The sequence below is a fragment of the Nothobranchius furzeri genome, chromosome 5, assembly GCF_043380555.1.
Source record: "Nothobranchius furzeri strain GRZ-AD chromosome 5, NfurGRZ-RIMD1, whole genome shotgun sequence".
In the NCBI taxonomy this organism is placed as follows: domain Eukaryota; kingdom Metazoa; phylum Chordata; class Actinopteri; order Cyprinodontiformes; family Nothobranchiidae; genus Nothobranchius; species Nothobranchius furzeri.
The window spans coordinates 44,798,535-44,820,554 of record NC_091745.1 but is presented as its reverse complement, the minus strand read 5'-3'; the positions used below and the strand labels follow the sequence as shown (position 1 = coordinate 44,820,554).

The window sequence follows — 22,020 nt, the reverse complement described above, 5'->3', positions numbered from 1 at the left end:
GCGGGAGCACATCACTCCAGTTTTGGAATCAGAGCATTGGCTCCCCGTACGTTTCAGGATCGATTTTAAAATACTTTTAATGGTTTTTAAGTGTCTTAATGGTCTTGGGCCTTTTTATAAAGGCATAAAAACCCATGCAGTCTCTGCGCTCCTCTGGCAGCCGTCTCCTAGTCATCCCTAATGTCAGGACTCATATTCACGGCGAGGCGTCCTTCCAGTACCATGGTCCTCGCCTCTGGAACAAGCTGCCAGGGGACCACAGGGCAGCAGAGAACGTTCATGTTTTTAAAAACAGGCTCAAGACCCATCTTTTTAGCTTAGCTTTTAACTGATTACTATCACTTTTTAAATTAATTAATTAATTAATTAATTAATTGGTTATTTATTTATTTATTTATCTATTTATTTATTTAGTTATTTATTTGATGTATTTTTTTAAACAGAGTTTATATATATACATATATATTTATATATGTATATATATATATATATATATATATATATATATATATATATATATATATATTTGTAAACCATAGATTTATGATCAACATTATTTTTAGGTCTATATAACTTTTTATATTACAATTTAGCTCTAATCATTTGATATTTTAACCTTAATTTAACCTTTTTCCAGTGTTTCCTCTGTGGGAGCCCTCTGCCCCGGGGGGCGGTGGTCGGCTGTGGCGGCCTGGGTGCTTTCCAGGTGTGCCTAGGTGGAGGTGGGGGTCTCCGCCCTCCCTGCCCTGAGCGCCCTGCGTCGGTGCCTCGGCTGCTGCTGTGGATCTGCTGCTGTCTGGGCGGATGGATCCCCTGATGGCGTTTCCTTAGCTGGTCTGGCTCATCTAAACTCAGTCCATTGTGCTTTTTTCATGGGGGCGCATGTGTGTGTGTGTGTGTGTGTGTGTGTGTGTGTGTGTGTGTGTGTGTGTGTGTGTGTGTGTGTGTGCCGGAGGATGAGTGTTGTGAAGGGGTTTTATTCTCGGACTGTTTTTAAATTCTGGGGATGGGAGGGAATGTGGGTATGTGGGGCCTTTTTAATTTGTTAAGCACTTTGAGTTACATGCATTGTATGATTAAGTGCTATATAAATAAAGTTTGATTTGATTTGTGATACAAAGAAGCATTTCTATGTCCAACCCCTATTTTACAATCCTTTCACTTCTTGCTACCTTAACGGCTTGCACTGGGTCAACAAACCTATTGAGATATTTTATTGGATTTAGGAATTCTGGGTAATTGGTGCTAGCGAATCTGCTCCACAGATTTGTGTATTCCATCCATGAAAAAGTTAATAAAGTTATACCAAGAGTATCACAGGGTTCATTCTTCCAAGAGCAGATGTCGAGGCCCGTGAGGAAGATGGCATGGTCATGGTGGCGACCCTCTCTGCTCCCAAGAGTTGACTGCCAGTGGCAAAAGCTGTTCAGTGTGTGATCAGCATGGTGGCTAATCATCAAACCATCCTATGAATTCAGAAAGAGGTAGAAAGTATTGTGTTACACTATTTTTTCATATTACTTCCACAAATTCTAAATGTAACCATGTTAGGATTACTGAAGTCATTTCTTGTAAAACAAAAGCGGGTGATGCCGTTGATTGATCAGTTTCACCTGCATGAGTTGGTACTGTTCATTGATCTGCATACATTTTGAAAGTTTTTTTAATAAATATTTTATATATCCATCCATCTATTCTCTTCCCCTTATCCGGAGTCGGGTTGCGGGGCAACAACCTAAGTCAAGAAGCCCAGATTTCCCTCTCCCCAGCCACTTAGGCCAGCTCTTCTGTGGAAACCCCAAGGCACTCCCTGGCCAGCCGAGACACAGTCCTTCCAATGTGTCTTGGGTCTTCCTTTAGACCTCCTCCCGGTTGAGCGTGCCCGGAAAACCTCACCAGGGAGGCTTCCAGGAGGCATCCTAATCAGATGCCCGAGTCACTTCAACTGGCTCCTCTCAATGAGGAGGAGCAGTGGGTCAAGTCCGAGCCCCTTTTGGAAGACCAAGCTTCTCACCCTATCTCTAAGGAAGAGCCCAGCTACCCTGCGGAGAAAACTCATTTCAGCCACTTGTATCCGCAATCTCATTCTGTCGGTCACTATCCAAAGCCCATGACCATAGGTCAGGGTGGGAGTGTAGATCGACCGGTAAATCGGGAGCTTTGCATTCTGGCTCAGTGCCCTCTTCACCATGAAAGATCAGTAATATGCCCATCACTGCAGATGCAGCACCAATCTGCCTATCGATCTCACGCTCCAGCTTTCCCTCACTCATGAACAAGACCCTGAGATGCTTAAACTCCTCTACTTGGGGCAGGACCTCATCCCTGACTTGGAGAAGGCATTCTACCCTTTTCGGACATAAGTTCATGGTCTCAGATTTAGAGGAGCTGATTCTCATCTCAGCTGCTTCACACTTGGCTGCAAACCGCTCCAGCGAAAGCTGGAGATAACGTTCTGATGAAGTCAACAGAACCACATCATCTGCAAAAAGCAGAAACCCGATCTACAGGCCACTAAAACGAATACCCTCAACACCTTGGCTGTTCCTACAAATCCTGTCCATAAAAGTTATGAACAGAATCTGTGACAAAGGGCAGCTTTGGCGTAGTCCAACTCTCACTGGGAAAGAGCCTGACTTACTGCCGGCAATGCGGACCAAGCTCTGACACCAGTCATAGAAGGACCTAACAGCGCCCATATAAGAGGATCTGGTACCCCTTACTCCCAGAGTACCCTCCACAAGACCACCCCCCCAGAGACACGGTCGAACATCTCCAAATCCGCAAAACACATGTAGATTGGTTGGGTGAACCCCCACGCACCCTCCAGGACCCCGCTAAGGGTATAAAGCTGATATACATATCTTATATACATGTATAAATTACTCCCAGATTCCTAGGTGGAAACACATAAAAAAAAGAAGCATTATTGTGAGAAGGAAACAGAGCATAAAAATGCCAGAGACTGTAGATCAAAAATCAAAGTAATTTTTTAGGGCAATCCACATGGTTTACAAATATAAACACTAACATAGTATTTGTATTTTAAAATACTATGGACTAAGTTTCAAAACAGATAGTAATAAAATAAACAAGTGTAGCCATTGAAAGGCATAAATTTTCAAATTCCACAAGTTGAAAAAAGAAAATTGTCATAGTTAAATTTAAGTTATAGAATTTAGTTGTGTATATAGGCTGCCTGTTTCTAACATTACTTAACATTTTTATTTACCATTTATATTCAGCTACGCACTTTGTTACTGAATGGGAATGCTTTTACTGTGGACATTACCCAGGCACTTTGACGCTCACCTGTTCCTCATCCAAAAGGACAAGACCTACTATTACGATGTTGATGTTCCCACCTATTGTGCCATCCTTGAACAAAGTGGAAACCTACAACAGAGAACATAACAACAAACACTAAGTGCCACAGATGCTACTTAATTGACATTCTTTCATTCATCAATTATTAGCAATACAGCAATGCTTGATATTAGCAGAGTTTCACAAGAGTGCTGAAAAAAAACATTTGATTCGTTATTGGCTTGTTTTTAGTTGTTTGGTCACATTTATATGATTCTAATCAGCAAATGCCAAAAGTAGACAAATATAGCACAGGTACATAAAAAGCCATTTTCAACCAACATTTTTATTTAATAAGTTATTTAAAACAGTAACCAAGCCAACCAAGCCCTATAAAGTCATGAGGTCATGATCCAATATACAGGGAAGAGGTGGGGCATAATCACTGCAGAGGTACAATTTTATAAGTTGACCAAAACTAACACAGAATACCGATACATCTGCCAGAAAACATCTCAATGATCTCTGAAAGAATTTTGGGAATACATACTCTAGACTAACAACAGTATAACTATCTTTAAGGTGTGTGTCTGTTCTGCCATATCTGATGTAACACATTTGGGGTGGGTTCACTCGACAGCACCTGGCGGGGAGTACCTGTTCAATCAGCCTCACCTTGGGTGCCAGTGCGGGGGGTTGGGGGATGATAGGGGTTGTATGCAGGCACCAGGTGGTTAAGGGCCAGACGATGCCTGCTGGGGTCTTCTCACACCTCTGTTCCTGGTTTGCTGCTCGGGGCTGGAGGTTAGGAGTGGGAGCTGGCTGTCTTGTTGGGGTCTGGGGTGGTGGGTCGCTTTTCTCTGCGTTGGGTGGGGATGTCTGCTCATCAGTTTCCCAATAAGAACGGGACCAGCTCTGGTGTCTAGGAATAGTTGTGCCCTCTGTGCAGCAGTACTGGGACCACAGTGAGTAGGGTGTGTATGGGGAGTGTGAGTGGATGTATAATGCACATTCTTGTGTGTCTTTAGGTTAAATGTGCTTATGTGTGAGCATGAGGGTGGGAATATGTGACAGTGTTTGTGTGTGACTGTATCTGTCAGGTGGGGGTCTTGGACTACTTCCCTCTCCTGGGACAGCTTTTAGTGTTACGACATCTTCGCCTACCCACCCCCTAACACAATTCCTGCTGGTGGGTGGTGCCTCGGTCTGCCTGCATATTCGCAGCTCCCGTGTCTGGGGTTGGAAGTTTTTGGTGCCTGCTGGCTTGCCTGGTGGGGTCCGAATCCCTGGGCTCCGTTGGGTCTCCACCAGGTTTGGGTGCCCTTCGGTCCCGGGCTGCTGAGTTCCGAGCTCGGCCTGACCTGGAGAACAGCTGTGGGCGGGTCAGGAGGATTGCCGGTTTTGTCTCCTGGGCCTCTGGCATGGCTGCTGGTTGAAAACTGCTGCTGCTGGTTCCAGACGCACCTTGACAGTCTTATAGAAATAACTCACAAGCTCTTTTTTCTCAGTCCTGACAACCACAACTGCTGTTTCCAATTCAGCTTCTTGTTCGGACATCTAATAAGTCATAACAGTTTATGCTTTGATCTCATAATCCTTTGTTCATGTTTGCGATCACCCTTTCTCTCAGGCCTTGTGAATACATCAGGTGCCACTCAAAGCATAGAACAGATTTATTTCCTTATATTTTCATTTATTCCTTATGTTTGGTCTTCCTTTGCACTGACACATGAGAAGACACAGAGATGCTGAAAAAAAGTTCTGAGGTCAAAGAGGGAATCAAAGCTGTGCGCTTCAATTTAAATGCACGCTATTCGACAGAGTGTCAGATTTGCACATCCTGATCAGATCAAAAGGGTTTTAGTGAATCACCATGTTTTTTTCTGACACATGGGTTTCCATGGAGGCGTGATGTTTTGATGTACACAGTTCTTTAGTATATTAACTGATAATTGCAAAATTGATTTTTGGCAAATTCACACATCTAGGGGAAAACATGTATCAATGCCAGCTTGTTTTATTTTATTACAAATACCCGTTTAACTCTTTCAATAGCTGGCAGGTGGGTATTAGGGGTCTGTGTATTCTGTGAAACCTTTAGATGACTCCTCTGTCTGAGGAGAGCTGAGATGATTCCGACTGGATCTTTGACAAAAAGGAACTCTGCTTCCAAAATAGACGGATTATCTTTGGATTTGTCAGTCAGTCATTAGTAAAACAGGTGTGACAGAATTTGCTCACAGGTCTTCCTGTGAGAACTAGTGAAAGTGTTTCACCCATGATCTCACTCACATATCAGATTCATGTTTTTAGATGGGCTCTTTCTGATAGCAGCCTAGGTCTTTTAGATAAAGTCTGGTTACTAAAGCCTGTGATGCACCTTAAACTGCAGCATATGCAACATTTTGTTTACTAACGCAAAAAAAAAAACATCTAGCAATATTAGATGTCAATAGTGCTAAGCCTAGATTGTATGTGCAGCAACACAAACAATTATGTTAATTTTATGATTTTATCCTTGACACTACTGCTAACAGAGTTTTTGTGTGAAACCTGATATTAGCTTGGCAAGCTATCCTATATATGTAAATATATTGTCTGGCCGTGATCCGTAGACAGAGCTCAGTCATAGGGGAGGGACCTATGGCTGTTTTTCAAACTATCTCTGCACCCAGTTGGACAGGACTAAGACCAATCAAAGCAATGAGAAATGAGATATATTCATAGCCTGGAAATCAACGGGGGTTGTTTGCCACACATTGTCGAAGAAGCAGAAGTAAAAGAGGTACCTCTATCTGCTGCTCATGTCTCAAAAAAAAAAGCCCAAATCTAAATCATCCAAAGTTTACGTTGCCATTCCTGAGCCACCATCATTGTTGTTGGTTTGCTCCATTGCAGAGAAAAAGAAAAAGAAAAAAAAACTGCCATAACCATGCTAAGCCCACCCTACACCTGTACAAACAGAGCGCTATGATTGGCCCAACCTAAGGTCAGCTGAGCAAATAAAGCGTGGCTAGACCCCCATGCATAGCTAAATCTGTTATGGCTAGATTTCTAAGCTAACCTGATGAACGTATTATTCATTAGCTGCAACCCTCCCAATGTTGCCATCTCCTTAGTAAGAAAACAATTTGCATTATTGGTCATCTGTATATGATTGTTAGAAGCAGCGTAGAAGAGAGGAATAATGTTGATGGAGAGACAAAAAGGGGGGTAAAAAACATCCTAAATACATTTCAATCTAAAATAGATTTCTTTCCTGATTATTCTTGGCTGTTGCTATTTTTTGGTTACATAGATTTTGTTTTTGTTATGATGCAGCATTCTGAACGTTCCGTAAATGAATGAGGGAGGATGCGTTGACACCTATGAGGACCGTTTTAGCATAATCAAGTTTTGACTCAATAAGTCAAGAGAAACAATGTTTTTGTTTTTAACTATTTGATGTTAAGGCGTCTGTGACAGCCAGATCCAGACAGTTAAGGTCTAGCACATCTTAATAACATGCCAAATGATTTCAGTCGCCACATGACCCAACAGGTAATGTGTTTGTATCTCTCACCATGTTAAGGACAGTTAGAACATATGTGGTGATGTTCTCATGGCCATGATTGTCCATCATCTTTCTGTCCACAACCACAAGTGTCTCCACGATGAGCTTCTGGTTGGGCTGGTTCTTTATCAGAACCGCTCGTTTGTTCCTGGGGATGAGCTTGTACTCATCTGGAAGTATAAATACATCCTCCTCAGGAGGTTTGGGCATATCTGTGAAAACAGTTCAAGGCAGATGAGAGTAGGTAAAATAAATAAAAAGGAAATTTTCATTTCATTTATTTTTTTATTTCTAACAGACATATCCATCAGAATTTAGAGTCACAATTCACAACTGTGTCGCTTTGGATAAAAGCTTCTGCCAAATAAATAAACATCAAGGTAGCCCGTGGCATTTAAACCATGCCCAACAGCAAGTTCCTAGTTTGTGAATTGTTTGTTCACTGACAATGGCAATAAACCTTTTCTGATTCTGATTCTGATCAACCAAAATAGCTGCTCTTACTCAGATGATTAAGATCAGGGTATATAACTAGAATAATCTGGATAGGCACCCAGGAGGACCACGGTTGAGTGTCCTTGGTCTAGAAGAGAGCCAAAAAGCCTCGCAGTTACTCAGCTTTGTTGTTCAAGCTTTGAAGCCATAAAATCTTCTGCTTGAGGAAATGAGGGTGATTTGTTCATGGGCTGGAAGGGTGGGGTCCGCCATTAATTTAATTTCTCTGTTTCTGTCAAGGATTAATTGATTTTTCGTCCAATGGAAGATGTGAAATAATCAGAATATAAGCTCATGCATTTTATTTATAAATGTGTTTTAAGAGAACAATTTCAGAAAATGTTGTTGGTACATCATGTAACCTTTTTTTCCTCAAACGAGAGTATAAAATAAAGCTTTTTTCAGAAGCATCAGCTCTTATTTTGAAGTAAACATGACACATACAAACTATACACTCACCTAAAGAATTATTAGGAACACCATACCAATACGGTGTTTGACCCCCTTTCGCCTTCAGAACTGCCTTAATTCTATGTGGTGTTGATTAAACGAGGTGCTGAAAGCATTCTTTATGAATGTTGGTCCATACTGACAGGATAGCATCTTGCAGCTGATGGAGATGTGTGGGATGCACATCCAGGGCACGAAGCTCCCGTTCCACCACATCCCAAAGATGCTCTATCGGGTTGAGATCTGGTGACTGTGGGGGCCGTTGTAGTACAGTGAACTCATTGTCATGTTCAAGAGACCAATTTGAAATGATTGGAGCTTTATGACATGGTGCCTTATCCTGCTGGAAGTAGCCATCAGAGGATGGGTGCATGGTGGTGATGAAGGGATGGACATGGTCAGAAACAATGCTCAGGTAGCCCGTGGCATTTAAACGATGCCCATTTGGCACTAAGGGGCCTGAAGTGTGCCAAGAAAACATCCCCCAAACCATTACACTACCACCACCAGCAGCCTGCACAGTGGTAACAAGGAATGATGGATTCATGTTCTCATTCTGTTTATGCCAAATTCAGACTCTACCATCTGAATGTCTCAACAGAAATCGAGACTCATCAGACCAGGCAAGTAAGTAAGTAAGTAAACTTTATTTGTATAGCACCTTTTCCAGTCTTCAACTGTCATTTTGGTGAGCTCATGCAAATTGTAGCCTCTTTTTCCTATTTGTAGTGGAGATGAGTGGTACCCGGTGGGGTCTTCTGCTGTTGTAGCCCATCCACCTCAAGGTTGTGCGTGTTGTGGCTGCACAAATGCTTTGCTGCATTCCTCGGTTGTAACGAGTGGTTATTTCAGTCAAAGTTGCTCTTCTATCAGCTTGAATCAGTCGGCCCATTCTCTTCTGACCTCTAGCATCAACAAGGCATTTTTGCCTATGGAATGCCGCATACTGGATGTTTTTCCCTTTTCACACCATTCTTTGTAAACCCTAGAAATGGTTGTGGGTGAAAATCCCAGTAACTGAGCAGATTGTGAAATACTCAGACTCGTCTGGCACCAACAACCATGCCACGCTCAAAATAGCTCCAATCACCTTTCTTTCCCATTCTGACTTTCAGTTTGGAGTTCAGGAGATCATCTTGATCAGAACCACACCCCTAAATGCATTGAAGCAACTGCCATGTGATTGGTTGATTAGATAATTGCATTAAGGAAAAGTTGAGCAGGTGTTCATAATAATCCTTTAGGTGAGTGTACATATAAAGGCCTAGTTCTTGTGTCCAACTCTCTTTTGTCTCAGTCAGGCTGAAAAGCCTGACTGAGACAAAAGTACAAAGTGATGAAAGGTCGCTTATGCAGGCAAAAAACAGGAGAGCAACCTAAGTGTGTTCAGTGATGTCAGCTTGTGGAAATGTAAACAGTATGTAATCACAAGGGGGTGGGCGGGTTCTGCCGGGTAAGGGTGGTACCATTCCTGACCCTAGATCTGCTTAGACACAGGGAATGTAAAAAAAAATTAGAAGCAACAGTCTGCAAAGTTCTGATATGAACCCACAGACTAACAACTGAAGTAAAAAAATAAGTCAAAACTGTTAAACCCAAAGAAAAATGTTATTCTAAAGAAAACTTAAATCTTTGGGTTGAATCTGGTAAGAAGGTCCACTCAAAAATTCACACATTTTAAGGAGCAAGTCACCCTCCTACTAAAGGAGACAGTGCCCAGCCAACATCTCCCCTACTGTTCGTTTCAATGAAATGCACAAAAATGATGACTACACACATTTGCAGGACTATTAAACACGTTTGTACAGCTAATCAGCAAAACAAGGTCATTTGGGTGGTGACTTGCTCTTTAAAATCTCTCAGCATCTTATAAAATATGTATCTTGGAACAGCTTCTCTACAGACCAACTTAAAAGGTGCTGTTTGTCTCCGTAACAGAAAAAGGTGATAATGACATGTTAACAGCAACACGTTACCACTCATTCTGCAACCTCTAATGCTGTCTGCAGGAGTGTTTTTGAATGTTTTCTCCAATCCCATAAAGTTATTTGAACTCACCAATAAATTTTAATGGGAACATATTTTATTAGAGGTGTGCAACAATTTTCCCTTTGCACCAAGCAAATGCAACCCCATACGGCTGACTTCTAACTCATTAAACACAAACAAAAAAATGTTAATTCATGTGTATATTTTTCCTTTTGTGTTACATTGTAAGTTATGTGACAATGATAGATGAGGCTTTATTTAAATAAACAAACTGTAAAATATCACAAGCTATTTGAGACGTACGCCTTGGAGGGAAAACGTGTAATGTCCTCGTTTGGAGGAAAAATGAAGTTGTGTTCATTAACTAATTCTGCTAAAGTAAATGTTACTAAAATGTAAACGTGTCTTTGGTGGAAAGGTAACATGCAGGTACATTAATGCCCTCTGTTTTTATGTTTGTTTAACCTGTGCATAGGAAAAGGTTGAAGAAACGTTGAATGCTTCCAAACATAATCAGGAATCTGAATGTGCTGGTGGGGATTAAAATGAGAAATTGCCCTTACATACATTTCTTCCTTCTCCCACAGAAATGTTGCTTTTGCTTCTCCCCGTGTATGTAACCACCACGATGATAGCTGTTTCCGTGATGCTTCAGTGGGTCGCCGTGAATCGTGCTGTTTTTGATGTTGCGGGAATGAACACTTGGTTGGTTTTGCAGGGGCCTGTAGTTATCTTCATTATCTGCTCTGGAGGTGGAATCTGTCTTTGAGGGGAACCTTCTGCTTGAGTCTGTGGATCTCTTCTTAAGGGATCGGGGCTCACGATGTGTTTGCTTTGCCCAGGAGTTCCCGTCGCTCTTGTAGAGAATGTGTGGTTGGTGACTGTCAGGGCCAGTGAAATTCTCCATCTGGGCAAGGCTACGTGATACTGGTCTCAGGAAGTAGTCTGCATCCTGTGTTCGAATCAAACCTGACTAGAGGCAAAACAAAACATCCACTTAGTTATGTTGAATTTGCACGTAGGTTAATTTAAACTGAGCCAACCTACTGTAGCACTTCAATAATCAATCAATCAATCAATCAATCAATCAATCAATCAATCAATCAATCAATCAATCAATCAACAGATCAAACTTTATATGTAAAGCATTTTCCACAACCTTAAGGGAAACCCAAGGTGCCTATATAGACTAAATTCAAACATTAGGTTTTTAAGTCATAACATCAGCAGAGATTTTAAATGTCCATGCTTTCTTGCACCAGCTGTCATAAAATATATTTTTGACTTTCTTAACATTAGGAGTTGGTGTGGTTTCTGTAGACCGACAGTAACCTAAAGGACTTGCACTTACATAATGCCTAAACCTACTCCAGCTATTTGAAGAGCTTCCTACCACTGTCAGCAATTACAAAGGACCTGACCTTTGGTCACTGCAATCCTGAACCCACTAAACATCTGTGCAGCTCAATTATGAGCAAGGTTTCATCACCCCTAACATCTGTTTTGCGGTTCAGGGACAGCTGGCAGTCGTTATCCACTAAATCCAAGCAGGATTTGGTCAAGCAGAAGGGTTCAAAGGGCCAAAGGACTATTCTTTTGTTTGTTTGTTTGTTTGTTTATTAAGATCCCCATTAGCTGCTATTCTTCCTGGGGTCTCATATCATACAGTCATTACAATTTATATGCATACACATATTGTGCACATCATTCGTACATGACCACACACACACACACACACACACACACACACACACACACACACACACACACACACACACACACACACAACACACACACACACACACACACACACACACACACACACACACACAACTAATTTCAACATAATATTGCAGTGTAGAAAAATCCCAATTCAATTCTCAAAAGCCCAAACATAACAAAATACATTCTTAAAATTTGAAATACAGCTCACTTCAGAAGATGTTTAGCTTGACATTATCTTTGGGAAAATAAAAATATTTGAAGTTTTTACTGAAAACATTTTTTATCAATTTCCCTCAACAGAAATCCTGGTAGTGCATTCCATAGCACCATTGCACGATAGACCACAGTTTTCTGCATTCGATTTGTTCTGCACATAGGCAACACACATCATCCATGCATACTTTGTCTTGTGGAACAATCATGTTTATCAGCGAAAAAAGACAAGGTGGAATAAATTACATTCGGAGTTTTTGTCGTAATGAAATTTCTAATAAATATTGTTAATGAAAACTCCAATCTCTCTCTTACTTTTAGCCAGGACAACTTATTGTGTAACAGATTGACACTGGTTCTGTACGGACTCCCCAAAACCATGCGCGCTGCCTTGTTTTGAACAATTTGTAACTTGTCTAGGCAATTTTCATTGGTGTTGGACCAAACCACAGAGGCATAATCTAAGTGTGAAAGCACCAATGACTGAACTAGTTTCTTAATTACGTGAAATGGAATTAATTTCCTACTACATCTGATAATAGCCATACTTCTTCCCATTTTTTCCAACAGGTAGTTAATCTGACTCACCCAGGATCATTTATTATCAACAATAACATCCAATAACTTAAACTCATCAACCTGTTCAATAATAGTACCATCTAAGGTCAAGCTTAAGAGTGGATTCGTTTTAAAAAAATGTCTAGATCCTATGACCATACATTTAGTCTTATTTGTGTTTATTATCAAATTGTTTGCTGTGATCCATCTATTAACAGATTCTAGTTCCTTATTTAGAACAGTATGAAGTTGTAATACTGTTTTTGCTGGTGCGTGTAATGTAATATTATCTGCATAAATTGCCATTGTGGCATTATCCAACACCATAGGTAAGTCATTCATAAAAATGGAAAACAACAAAGGTCCTAAACAACTACCTTGGGGCACTCCATAAATATTCTACTGGAATAAAACATATTCTTAATAATATACAAACATCCGGACTTCTTTGTTGATTTCACAAGGCCCAGTTAGTGTATCTGCAGTTTTGGAGTGTTTCCTTTTGCATTCCTTGGTGTGTTCTTACTGTGTTGAGGTTCTAATTCCATTTTTGGTGGCGTCACTTCCTATACTCTGTTTATCTGCGGGCAGCAGAGGACGTTGTCGCCCTCTGCTGCCTGATCTCCCCTCTCGCCAACTCAACACATGAACAATAGAACATAGAAAGGAGAGCGAGAAAGAAACAAGTCGAAACACACATGAGCAACAAAACAAGAAGCAGAAAGCACAATAAAGATGTCAGCCGTAACAGATCACTGCACAAGAGAAAACCATGTAATGGACTGGGACAACATAAACATCGAACTACAGAAATACAAAAGATGGATAAAAGAAGATATAGAGGTAAGGAGACGTGTATGTGGGACCATGAACAGAGACGATGGGGTTTACACATTGGATCACACATGGGACTGCATCATCGGAGAGGGGAAATCGGGCAGTGTCCTCTGCTGCCCGCGGATAAACGGAGTAGGAAGTGACGACATCATCAGCGTCAGCTCAGAGGATGTTTTGCTGTCGGCAAACGAAACGTACGTCAGCAAGGTAAAGAAAAACCTTTCCTGTGTTTTAAAAAGAACCAAAAATGTAATTATTTCTTTTGCTTTTCTTCAATCTTTGTGGGAATACTTGCAGTCAGATGTACTGAAGTACTGATAACTGATATTTTGTGCTCTAGAGGGCGATGTGAGCCAAAATGCAAATATTGGTCTGTGTGAGTTAGGGCTGGGCGATACGTCCTAAAATCAATATCACGATAAATTGAGGATTTCACCTCGATAACGATAAACAGACGATAACTACAGATATGTGCAGAAACAAAGGTTGTCCACTGGAAGGGGCTGTCACTTGTAATACACAGAGTCGCATTTTTACGTGACTCAAGGTTACAGCTTCTTAAAGGGACATAAACTTTGCCAACCTACAAACATCTTTTTATTTTTTAATGTCAAATTTATTGACATGGGAAAATGTTCTCGATAACAGTCAGAAATTTCGATAACGATACATTTTCGATTTATTGCCCAGCCTTAGTGTGAGTTGGTTTCTTTTAGACTTCTATGCTGAGACTTCCATCCAATTCCCTGCTGTAATTCTACACATTTCACCATCAACTACAAACCCTTGGTCTTGCCAGTAGATTATTGAAGATTTCCAATCAACAAAGAAGTCTGGAAAATAATCCACAGCAGCAACTAGCAAAGAAAAGGACAACAGGTGCAAGGGCACCATCATTCCATATGTGGCAGGAGTTTCAGAGAAACTGAGAAGAATCTTCTCCAAACACAACATCCCGGTAAACTTTAAATCCAACAACACCCTCAGACAGAAATGGGTCCATTCAAAAGACAAAACTCCCAAACAGATGCTTAGGGGTGTCATTTATGCAGTCCAATGTAGTGAGGACTGTCCAGACATTTACACTGGGGAAACAAAACATCAACTACACAAGCACATGGCTCAACACAGGAGAGCCACCTCTTCAGGTCAAGACCAAGCCCCCACAATGCGGGTGAAAAACTGAAGCAAATGTGGAAATGAAATAAATTGCAGTTCCACCCTCATCCACTGGGGGCTGGTGTCAGAAGTGAGCAAATCCTATACACACACACACACACACACACACACACACACACACACACACACACATATATATATATACACATGCATACATACATACATACATATAATGCTGCACTTTAGAAAATGGGTTGAAATATAACATGTTGGTGGAGCTGGGTTCCAACTATCGGCTTGTGGAGCTCTCGGGAGACCTCTGTTTCTCTGTTTTCCACCCGGTTCTCCCCTCCCCGCAGCTCAGCGCCTCTCTGTCTGATCGCGGCTTCTGTCTGCTGCGCGGGCTGCCGGCTTGTGGAGCTCTGGATGGAAACTGATGTCTTCCACCCGGTTCTCCCCTCCCCGCAGCTCGGCTCATCTCTGTCTGATCGCAGCTTCTGTCTGCTGCGCGGGCTGCTGGCTTGTGGAGCTCTGGATGGAAACTGATGTTTTCCACCCAGTTCTCCCTTCCCCGCAGCTCGGCGCATCTCTGTCTGATTGCGGCTTCTGTCTGCTGCGCGGGCTGCTGGCTTGTGGAGCTCTGGGATGGAAACCTTTCCACCCAGTTCTCCCCAGCGGCAGCTCTGCGCATCTCAGATCGCAGCGGCGCTTGTCTGCTGGCTTGTGGAGCTCTCGGGAGACCTCTGTGTTCCACCCGGTTTTACCCAGCGGTCAGCCCGGCGTATCTCTGACTCAGAAGCTCTGGTGCATGTGCACAGTTAACTCTGGTTGTAGCTAGGTTGCTACCTCCGTTAGCTTAGCTGCCACCTCCGCGTTAGCTTTGGGTTAGCTTCAGGTTAGCTTGTAGCTAGTTCGACCGGGTGTCGTCAGTTGATCCCAGCCTTACAGCCCCTACCTCAGCTCCACCTCTCTTCCCTTTTGTGGAATTATCTGGGCTTGATGGAACCTGTGACATGGTCAAAATGGCGGTGGTGGCCACCTCCCATTTTTCTTCAAAAACGTGTCATTGGAGTCTATGGAAACCCATTGTCCAATATTTATATGTCAATGGTCAAGACTCTACAGTCCACCCACAACGGAAGGACAAGGGACACACTTTTGAAGGTGACAAAGTACACATTCTGGACAGAGAAGATAGACGGTTTGAGAGAGGAGTAAAAGAAGCTATCTATGTCAAATGGAAAAAAAAAACCTACATTAACTAGAATTGCAAGCAGTTATCAATGGGTTCCAAGCCAACCAGCGCAAGTCCACCACCCGGCCCCGCCCCCGCCTTTGCGATTCCTCATGTGGCCCCACCCCAACAACAAGTTCTCCTGCCGGCGTCCCCTCAGCTTATTTCTACTTGCAGAATGAAATGAGCACTCAGGAAATCTCCTTGAACCTTTTGCACAGCTTGTACAAAAATCTTTCATGGCTAACATCTCAATCCATATTACAATCCAGTTCCATCATGACATTTTTAAAGATCGTGGAGATTTCATCAGTTAAGTCATGCATTGTATATGGGACAGCAGTAACTCAGGAGGCGGAACAGGCTTTCCAGTAATCGGAAGGTTGCATGCTTGATCCCGACTCTGACCAGAGCATGCTGCCTTGCCTCTCAGTGCGCCCCAGGGCAGCTGTAGCTACATTGTAACTCATTCCCACTAGAGGGTGACTGTGTGAGTGAATGGGTGAAAGACTGACCCGCCCCCCGCCTTCACCATTCCTTACATCGCACCACCACAAAAACACGTCCTGCTGACATCCTGTCAGCTTACATCAATTACTTCAATTGGCAGAATGAAAAGAGCACTCAGGACAACTCTGAAACTTTTGCACAGCCTATACGAATATCTTTCATAGGCATGGTTAATATCTCAATCCATATAACAATCCAGTTCCATCATTAAATTGTTAAAGATCGTGGAGATTTAGTCATTTAAGTCATGTGTCGCATGGGACAGCAGTAGCTCGGGAGGTGGAGCGGGTTTTCCAGTAATCAAAAGGTTGCAGGTTTGATCACGACTCTGACCAGAGAAAGCTGCCTCACCTCTCAGTGCGCCCCAGGGCAGCTGTGGCAACATTGTAGCTCATTCCTACCAGTGTGTGACTGTGTGTGAATGGGTGAAAGACTGACCTAGCCCCACCCCTGCCTTCGCCATTCCTCACATTGCACCACCCCAAAAAAACGTTCTCCTGTGGACGTCCTGTCAGCTCACTTCAACTGGCAGAATGAAAGTGGCACTCAGGAAAACTCTTTGAAACGCTTGCACAGCCTAAACAAAAATCTTTCATAGGCATGGTAAACATCTCAATCCCTGTTACAATCCAGTTCCATCGTTTCATTTCAAAAGATCGCGGAGATTTAGTCAGTTAAGTCATGTTCTTTATGGGACAGTAGATGCTCAGGAGGTGAAGCAGGATTTTCAGTAATCACAAGGTTGCAGGTTCGATCCTGACTCTGACCAGAGAATGCTGCTGTTGTGTCCTTGAGCAAGACACCTAACCTGCCTTGCCTGCTGCTGGTGGTTAGAGGGACCGGTGGCGCCAGTTTTGGCAGTCAGTGCACCCCAGGGCAGCTGTGGCTGCATTGTAGCTCATCCCGCCAGTATGTGACTATATGTGTGAATGAGTGAAAGACTGATTGTGTTGTAAAGTGCTTTGGGGGTTGTAGAACCCTAGAAAGGCGTTATACATGCACAGGCTATTTACCATTTACTGTTACAATATTACTGACAATGCATACAAAATGCATTAAAAATGTATTATTTTTAAAGAAATTTCCAAAAATATTTTTAGACCATCATGGGGTCATGAGAAATCAGGTTTTGTAATTTAATTGTTTATAAATAATAAAATAAAATTCAATTATAAAAATATATTGAGATTTATAATTAAACTAACCAAAGCAAAAACTTTATTCTAAAATCCTAATTTGCTCTAAAGATTACCAAACAATTATTTAAACATCAATAGTATATTGGGAAGAATATTAGTACTTAACATTGTCTCTAGATTTAATGCAATTTAAACAAAAATCACGAGATTCATTTTGTGACTTACTGATCAAATAATTTTAAAAAATACAAAAAAAAAATCCATAAATCATCATAAAATTTTCTAAATGTTCTCAAGTGGCAATGTCAACATTTGGAATACAAGGCTGATGTTTTTAAATCAGTAGATTCAAAGCTTTTTTTTCAAGAAAAATTGGTAAACATAATTTTTAGGGTCACCCAAAGATAAAATATTCATTAAAAATAATGCTACTTTACAAAATTGGTAGAAAATTCTCAGATAACCATAGGCACATGTGGAATGTTATATATGGTTTATATTTACTCTATCTATAAAAAACAATCTATCAAAAAGTATTTACCTTTTTATTCAACAATACTGAAAGTAAAAAAAAATCATAAAAAAATCTATGCTGAAGTACAAAAATCTCTAAATATTCCTTGATTACCTTTATGATGTGGGACATCTGGTTATATTTTTATGAAGATCATACATTTTAAACTTATCTTAAAATAAAATTATAATTGCATTATTTGCTGTCAATAAAAATAATTCCTAATATTAAGCACAAGGGGGAGCTCAAATCAGGACTATATTTTATGTGTTTCATAAAACACGTAAGGGTAAACTCTGTGTCAAATTTCAAGAAGTTTGGCATAATGGTAATCGTGCTACAACGGCTAGCCCAGCAGTGCACTTTTTTAAATAGAAAGAGTAAACCTCTTCAAGGAGCTGCAATTTTAGTTATATGAACTCATCATTGTGCAATTAACACAACCTAAAAATCTTTGTCATTTATGTGCAAATGATGATTTGTAGTAATTTTTTCAAATTTTAACCACTTTGATGGATCATTACTGTGTTGAAAATATTGTCTTAAGACTATGTAATGATGACATCCACAAAGTTTCATGCAGATCCATTTAGCCAGTTCAACAACAGTATAAATTCTTGCTGTTTATAGCGCCTCCTATTGTTGGATCAAGCTGAAAATTAACATATACACTTGAATTGACCTTAGGTACTGATGATATGAAGAGCTTTGAAAAATGTCAACATCTTTTAAAGTTATACTAAAAAAACCTTTTTCATTCAAAAACAGTTTAGGTCATATTTCCTAAAATTAATAAAGTATCAAAAAACTGTCCACAAAGTTTGGTCAGCTGCTTGTCCCGTCTTGTCAGGCAAAGTTTTGATTTGATTGGGTTTGACGGCCGTGAGGAGTTAACGAAAGTATGTTTGACATATTATGCTATTTTCTATTTTGCATAAGTGTAATATTTTTTTCAAAACACTCATCTAAACTTGACTGACTCAAGGAACATACAGGAAAAGATCATTAGTTTGTTGACTGAAAAGTAGGGACATAATAGTCAATAGTCAAAGCTTGGGGCTGATATTTTTAATGGAGCTAGGGGGCGCTATCTCAGAAAATAAGCCCCACTTACCAGATTTTTAAGTTAATATCTAATGAGGTTTGGCTTTGTATCAAGCATGTGAACTTTTGTACCGATAACATCAGAATTGTTGGAATGAGATGCAAACGTAATTCCATGGCATACTGTCAAATTTCGCCATGCCCCCAAAGCCCTGCCCTGTTTAGAAACCTGCCAGTACTGGACACCAAATAACTCTAATATGTCTACTGCTATTGGCCAGGGACCCATGATGATTGGGTTAAAGGGGTTCTGGAGTTTTAAAAGTAAAGCATAGCGTGGTGACAGGTCAATGTTTGAGGCTTAGCCCCGCCCACACTGTTAGACTTTTGGAAAATCTGTAGGTTCAGTTTTCCCGCTATATCTTAAGAGGATTCAGCAGAAGTATAAAGGCAATATGTCAAAGGGTGCTGTAGAGTTGACGTACCTTTACCGAGTGTAAAAATGACAAAATGGCGTACTTGGACCGAAATGGCCTGTGGGATATGGAGCATGGCTCCAAGAGAGTTTTTTGTAGGTCTTAAGACAATACACAAGTGTACAAAATTTCACAAGCCTCATTCAAAGCATGACTTGGGGCTGAGAGTTTTAATGGTCGTAGGGGGCGCTATTTCAGAAAAAAGCCACGCCCATCAGCTTATGACATCTATTTATATTGGGGTCAGACTAGGATCACTCACCAGAAAATTTTGGTGAAGTTTATGTGTATGTGTGCCTTTACGGCCAAGAGCCTTGAGATGGTGACGGTGATGATACTTGGAAAACATTTCTCAGCTGTAATTTTTTAAATTTCACCATCAACCACAAACCCTTGGTCTTGCCATTAGATTTGGTCACAAATCAAAAAGTGGGAAATTCTGTGAAATTCTAAGCATGAGAATTAGAAAGCATGAATCCAGATGAGAGGAACTATAAGTCAATGCAGATGTGTCAGCTTTTTCTGCAATGGTGATCGTACGCTGATTATGTTTCCACAGTAGTCAACCAGATTTTCTTTCTGACATGTTGTAACAGTGCGAGTATTAACACCTCACATGATCCAGACTTAAAGTAAAGACTTTGCATTCTTTGAAGGAATATCATCACCTTTCATTTCATTTCATAATTTTAAAGATCATCCTATGTATGTGAGGCAACATTGGCAGAGGAGTTAAATGCCTAGCCTGTAACCAAAGGGTTGCAGGTTTGAGCCCCTTCTGTCAGAGCAAAATATCTGTTGGGCAAAATACTTAACCCACCCTGCTTGCTTGTGGTGATGAGAGGGACGGTGACACTAGTGTTCGACAGCCTTGCCTGTGTCAGTTTTCCCCAGGGTAGCTGTGGCTACATCGTAGCTCATCATCATCTGCATGTGAATGTGTGTGTGCATGGACAAATGACAGGTTGTACTGTAAAGTGCCTTAGGAAGGCGCTATATAAATGCAGGACATTTACCATTTATGTAGGGCTGAAACAAATCATTGAATGATTCGAATGGTTTGATTCATTAAATTCCTCAATTAACTTTTTTACTGATTCAAAGCTTCATTAAATGTGCACACCACAGTCTGAACACATTTTACTGGTGGATAATGAGGTAATCTAGGTGCTGTGGAGGAAAACTGAGAGACCAGCAAAGACACACACCATAAAAGGCAGGAACGGTCTAAAGTTTGGGATCAAGAGTGAAACAACGGGCATATTGGCTAATGCCAATCCACTCACCGCAGCAGCTGTTGTAGCATACAATTCACAAACACTTCTATAGATATAGATAGGCTTAGACCAGGATGAGTGATATTAAAACAAATATTTCAATGAAATATAAGTCAATTTTTGTTCCTTAAAATATTAAGTATAAATATCAGCTGAGAAAGAGGGAACTAGACAACACCATTTTATTACATATTGTTGATCCTTGTATCATTTTGTTGTGTTATTTTCATAATTATAGCAGCAGACCACAGTCTCTTTCACTTGAAATATTGTCAAATAGAATATTCAATTAATCGATTGATGATTTGATAGACCTCTCCCTGGGCTGCCACCTAACCGTGGTGGAAGGGTTTGAGTGTCTCAATGATCCTAGGAGCTAAGTTGTCTGAGGCTTTCTGCCTCTGGTAGAGTCAGCCATGGCAAACAGGTCCCAGATGAGGGATCAGACAAAGTACAGCCCAAAGACCCCGAAGACCTCTTATGATGAATTATATAAATGGAAACCGTGTTCCCTCGCCCGGACGTGGGTCAATGGGGCCCTCCTCTGGAGCCAGGCCTGGACGGGTGGTAGTTGTGGGCGGGGACCTTGGCAGTCTGATCCTCGGCTACAGAAGCTGGCTCTTGGCACATGGAATGTCACCTCTCTGGTGGGGAAGGTGGTGTGTGAGGCTGAGAGGTTCCGACTAGATATAGTCAGACTCAGCTCAATGCATGGCTCTGGCTCTGGAACCAGTTTCCTTGAGAGGGGTTGGACTTTCTACCACTCTGGAGTTGCTCCCACTGAGAGGCGCCGAGCAGGGGTGGGTATACCAGTTGCCCCCCATCTTGGTGCCTGTACGTTGGGTTTTACCCCAGTGAATTAGAGGGTAGCCTCCCTCCGCCTACGTGTGGGGGGACGGGTTCTGACTATGGTTTGTGCTTATGCACCCAACTACAGTTCAGACTACCTACCCTTTTTGGAGACCTTGGAGGGGGTACTGGAAAGCACTCCTTCCTGTGACTCTCTCATTCTGCTGGGGGACTTTAACAATCACGTGGGCAATGACAGTGAGACCTGGAGAGGTGTGGTTGGGAGGAAAGGCCCTCCTGATCTGAATTTGAGTGGTGGTTTGTTATTGGACTTCTGTGCCAGTCATGGATTGTCCATAATGAACACCATGTTCAGACATAAAGGCATCCATATGTGCTCTTGGCAGAAGAGAGAGGCAAAGCTGTCAACTGACCTCTACCTGGTGGTGAGTTGGCTCAGATGGTGGGGGAGGATGCCGGTCACACCAGGCAGGCCCAAACGTATCACGAGGGTCTGCTGGGAACATCTGGCAGAGTCTCCTGTCAGAAGGAGCTTCAATTCCCACCTCCGACAGAACTTAAATGTTCTGGGGTAGGCGGGGGACATTGAGTCTGAATGGACCCTGTTCTGTGCCTCCATTGCTGAGGTGGCCGACCGGAGCTGTGGTCGCAGGATCATCAGTGCCTGTCGTGGTGGCAACCCCCGAACCCGCTGGTGGACACATGGAAGCAGTGTGCTACCAACACTATCTATAGTGGGGGACGGTGTGCTGCTGACCTCTACTCGGGATG

At 41.7% G+C, this 22,020-nt stretch overlaps 1 protein-coding gene across 1 annotated transcript in view; it reads right to left on the bottom strand.

Annotated features, from left to right (window-relative positions):
• Window positions 1–22,020, bottom strand: part of LOC107378752 (A disintegrin and metalloproteinase with thrombospondin motifs 16) — a 112,576-nt gene that overhangs the window by 68,089 nt on the left and 22,467 nt on the right. Inside the window, exons 4-7 of the mRNA XM_015949123.3 lie at window positions 10,361–10,766; window positions 6,869–7,071; window positions 3,313–3,396; window positions 1,307–1,466 (exon numbers count right to left, since the gene is read on the bottom strand). Of these exons, the coding sequence (XP_015804609.2) occupies window positions 1,307–1,466; window positions 3,313–3,396; window positions 6,869–7,071; window positions 10,361–10,766 (853 nt within the window). The remainder of the gene's footprint in view (window positions 1–1,306; window positions 1,467–3,312; window positions 3,397–6,868; window positions 7,072–10,360; window positions 10,767–22,020) is intronic.